The sequence below is a fragment of the Vicia villosa genome, linkage group LG5, assembly GCF_029867415.1.
Source record: "Vicia villosa cultivar HV-30 ecotype Madison, WI linkage group LG5, Vvil1.0, whole genome shotgun sequence".
NCBI classification, from domain to species: domain Eukaryota; kingdom Viridiplantae; phylum Streptophyta; class Magnoliopsida; order Fabales; family Fabaceae; genus Vicia; species Vicia villosa.
In genome coordinates, this window is record NC_081184.1 from 142,913,879 (window position 1) to 142,918,377 (window position 4,499).

The following is a 4,499-nucleotide window of genomic DNA, read 5'->3' on the forward strand; positions in this document are numbered from 1 at the left end:
CGTGCGACACGCCCAAGCTTTTGCCTGAATTATTTCTTTTTTTCCTTCAGCGCGCGACGCGCCCTCCAGCGCGCGACGCGAGCTACACCAGAATAGTAGCTTTATTTCTTCAAAACGCATCCGCAGCCGTGTCTCCGACACTTTATTCCTCGAGGCTCCGAAAACGCAAAAATACCTATAAAAAGACAACAAAACTATCAAACGGTACATATCTACACGAAAACATAATAAAACTCAAAGTATACGAATTTACACAAAAACGGGGAATTATTCAAACGGTATTAACAAAAAGTATTGATAAGTGCCACTATTTACATACACAAAATAACTACATTCTGGCACTTATCAGTGATCGGATCTCCTAAATCACCTCTATACGCCACCTCACAGAGCTTATCGCCGCTGTGGGCAAGCCCTAATACAATAAACTATTGTAAACCTACTACGGCCTCTGAGTCTCATTTCCCTTGCAGAGGAACACGCACACATGTATATTTTCACTAAGAGTGAATTGTATGGATGTTATGTGATAATAACTTTTTGTATCTTTAAAAGAAGCTGAAAATATTTTTTTTCAAGAAATAATTTTAGAAAACAATTTTATCCATGGTTATATGTGGGTACCTTAAAAGTCACAAATTACTTATTCAGCTGATACCCGCACAAATATGGGGTGGATGTGAATATCATATTTATTTAATGGGGAGGACGCATATATCATACTACTTTCCCCCGTAGATATCCATTTACATCCATAATCATAAAGAGAGTATACATCTATGAACGACAAGAGTTTATATCCAAGTAAGCTATCCACCAACTTGTCCATGTTTAGAAGTGGATACGAATCTTTTGCGCATGCGTTACCAAGGTCAGCATAATCAACACACATTCTCAACTTCCCAGAGGCTTTCTTGACAAGTACGACTTTGAAGAGCCAATCAATTTATCTTACCTCGGAGATGAATTTAACATCAAGCAAGCCCTAGATTGTCTTCATGGTTGCTTAAGCTTTCTCGAGGGATACCCACCTTCTTTGTTGGGAAGTGATGGTAATCTAATCCCATATTTATGCCCAATATCTTGGTGGGTAAGATTGCATAAAGAAAAACATTAGCGTTGAGACATTCGACGAGCCTATTATTCACTTCAGACGACAAATCAATGCCTTTAGGAACCAACCATGTTGTATTATCATCCTGTTGGATAGTCTTGAATTCTTCGTCTAGGACTAGACTTAAGGTCTTACCCTTGGGTCCTATTGACATACTACCTTAATCATCCTAAGAGATTTCCTCTTCTCGCATGTCAATATCGACCACACCAATTGCTTCATGGGCATTCTTCCATCCCCTCTAAACAGCGATGAGGGTCATGAGGGGCTTATTGAATACCATATTGTGTATAAGGCGGGCTTCATTTAAATTAGTTATAATAATGACCGACTCACCTGACTTGTGATATTTCATCTTCAAATAGACTGTGTAGGCCACTTTGTCTAATATCGCAAAAAACAAACTTCCTAGGAAATTGTTGTAGACATTTTTATAGAGGATCACAAGGAAGCATACTTTCGTGGTTCTCTTGTTTATACTTTCGTGGTAGATCTATAGTTTCACATGGACTGGTAGATCTATTCGCACGACTTCATATCTTACACACAATGTTCAAACTTCTTAAATACCCAAAGGTATATTAGGTCGCATGAACTTCTGTCTTTGATGAGAACCCCTAATACCGAGTGATTGGCTACAGCAGCAAGTATGACTTGTGGAAGCGTTGCATGAGGAATTCCACTCAACTTCTCATGGTCTCAAAACCCTGGAATATATCTATTTTCCTTTCATTTTTGGATTGATCCTAATGATTTGAATGAATTTCCAAAAGATTCAATACTGATTGAATAATTTACAAAGGTATGGGAAGATCTGGATGTTGGAAGAGCTATGGCATTTTCTACGTCTTGATCGGGGGTCATTTTCTACATCTAAGCACAAATGTTGGTGTGATTTGTGACTTTGGATCAAAAGTAATATGATTGTGGAAAATTTTAGGAATCATAAGCCATTGTTCCACAAGAAAATTAAAAATACTTGATGAAACGTTGGAAAAGTGTCGTAATACGGTGGATTGAATCTACGTTACTACAGTGCGAAATAAACTTGCAAGATTAACACTCCAACATCTAAGAAAGTATGATTGCTTTGTATCCTTAATGTTTTCTATGGAGTGATCAGAGTTGATGATTGAACTTCTACCTTTTTTACGGTCAAGCCAAAAACGTATTCATTTAGTTTGTGCTCCATCACAGTCCATACAAAAAATTATCTTGAAAATTGAAACCCACTACTTGAGAAAATAATATAAGATGGGGACTAATAACCAAGGTACACAATTTATTAATTAACCATTATACAACTCATATTGAACTATGGTTGACACAACAAGTCTTATTATCTATTATTCATTAGCATCAAATATCAGTTGGATGCCTCATAAGAGCTTTGCCAAGCTACAAAACTGTCAAGTGTGTGAGCATCAACTCTTCGAATCTTCTGTGTAAACTGATACAGTTCATTCCATGTGTAATCGGGATATTTTCTTGACTCTTCTTTTCCCAAAAGCTCATCAGGAGGACTCACAGTTTTGTCTCCTCTAGGATTCACAAAAAAGGTCAAGGACTTCCTCTCCACCTTGTTGCTAACAAAAACCCTATGGAGACAACTCTTGTACAATCCATTGGTCAATGCCTAAAACAAACAACAAACACGTGATTAATAAGTTTACATACACAAAATGTATAACCGATTTTCTTGTAGTCAAGGAAACACATATTCACGCATTTAAGTTAAAATTTATATTTTGTTAGACTATCAGATCAGATCCTGATTGAACGGTCACTGATATCTCGAATACCTCGAATGTGTAAATGCCTGTTACTTTCAACTATGAAAATACAATGATGTGATATAATATTACGTACCATGAAAGTGTCACCTATGTTGATGACAAGGGTGTTAGGTTTTGGTGGAACAGCAAGCCATTTGTTGTCAGCAAAAACTTCTAAGCCTCCAACTTGATCTTGAAGGAGAAGAGTGAGAGAGATTGGATCACAATGAGGGCCATTTCCAAGTGCACCACTAAGGTTAGCACTGCAAGGTGGATAAAAGTTGCATCTCATCATTGACACAGCATCTTCGAAAAAGCTTTGATAATGGTTCCGATCCACACCCAGACTAATAGCCAACAGCTCAAAAAGCACCTTGGTTAACTCATTCATTGCATCACAGTATTTCTGATACACCAACCTATTCAAAAATAAAAACAAAAACAATGAGCCTATTTTTCAAAACAAAAAATATAGAACTTGATGGAGTGAGGTTCATAGTGCTTACCCAGTTTGTTGAAACTTTTGACCTAAGAGAGAATTAACAACATCAATAACCTGTGTCTCATTTTTACTGTTGTGATTGTACATGAAAGAGAATGTCTCTTTCCATGGCAAAACAGTAGTATACCTCTCTGCATGAGCAATTGAGAAACCAGAATCTTTCTCTATAGCTTTGATTTTCTCGTCCAACGGAAGCTTGAAAATGTTGCCGGTTTCTCGAAGAACAAGATCAGTGAAATCTACATCCACACCAATGTTAGTGACTTCAAAGGCACCATGCTTTATGCATGCCTCTCTCACAGTTTCTGCAGCTTTGGTCATTGCAAATTCATCATTCTTGATGAGGTCAATGTCAATGATTGGTAGTTCAATGGTTTCTCCACTGCTTTTGACCCAATACTCACTAGGCCAAATGAACTCTTTTGGAACTTTTCCTTCTTTTGCCAGTGAAGTAAAGTCGAAAAATTCGACCATGTTTTCACCGTTCTGGTCCTTTGGTGGAGGGCAAAAGGGAAGGCTGGGAGTGGTGATTGCTGCCATTGGGATAGGTTGAGAAATGCTTACAAAGTGAAAGTTTTGGTGTAAGTTCAATTTACAAGGGCAAACTATATAAATAATTTTTATGGATGCATGAAGGGAGTGATTCAAGTATTATTTTTCTAGGAAATGTTGAATGAAATGAATGTTTCTTTAATTATGAAAGTTTACTTTGAAAAAATTATAAATTCAATGGATATGAACAACATTGATAATTCAACTAATCTTTAAAGAGAAATGATAGTTTTACACTTAAACCTACACCTACACCTTGTATTATACCATAAATCAATACTTTTCATTTTTTTAATAATTTTTTCTCCACATTAAAATCTGTGCAAAGCTGATTCTTTTGTATTTATACGGTGTAAATTGGATAGGTGTAGAAATCTAGTGTAAGGATAGCACAACTCATCTTTAAAATAGTTAATCCATTGAAAAAAAATAGTATGTCAATGGATATAATGGTTACATTTAATATGATATTTTATCTATATTTAAAAACTAGTAGGAAACTCGTGATGTCGCACGGGTCTGATCGGGATTCACATTACATATATCAATGACTAAA

The 4,499-nt window shown here is 36.4% G+C and overlaps 1 protein-coding gene across 1 annotated transcript; it reads right to left on the bottom strand.

The window, feature by feature from the left end:
- Positions 1-2,381: 2,381 nt before the first annotated feature.
- On the bottom strand, positions 2,382-3,931 carry LOC131607621 (gibberellin 20 oxidase 2-like). Its single transcript, XM_058879599.1, has 3 exons — positions 3,396-3,931; positions 2,984-3,308; positions 2,382-2,750 (listed from the first exon to the last, which is right to left on the bottom strand). The coding sequence occupies exons 1-3, from the start codon at positions 3,929-3,931 to the stop codon at positions 2,481-2,483; spliced, it is 1,131 nt and encodes a 376-aa protein (XP_058735582.1). The 3' UTR covers positions 2,382-2,480.
- Between the last annotated feature and the right edge of the window lie 568 nt (positions 3,932-4,499).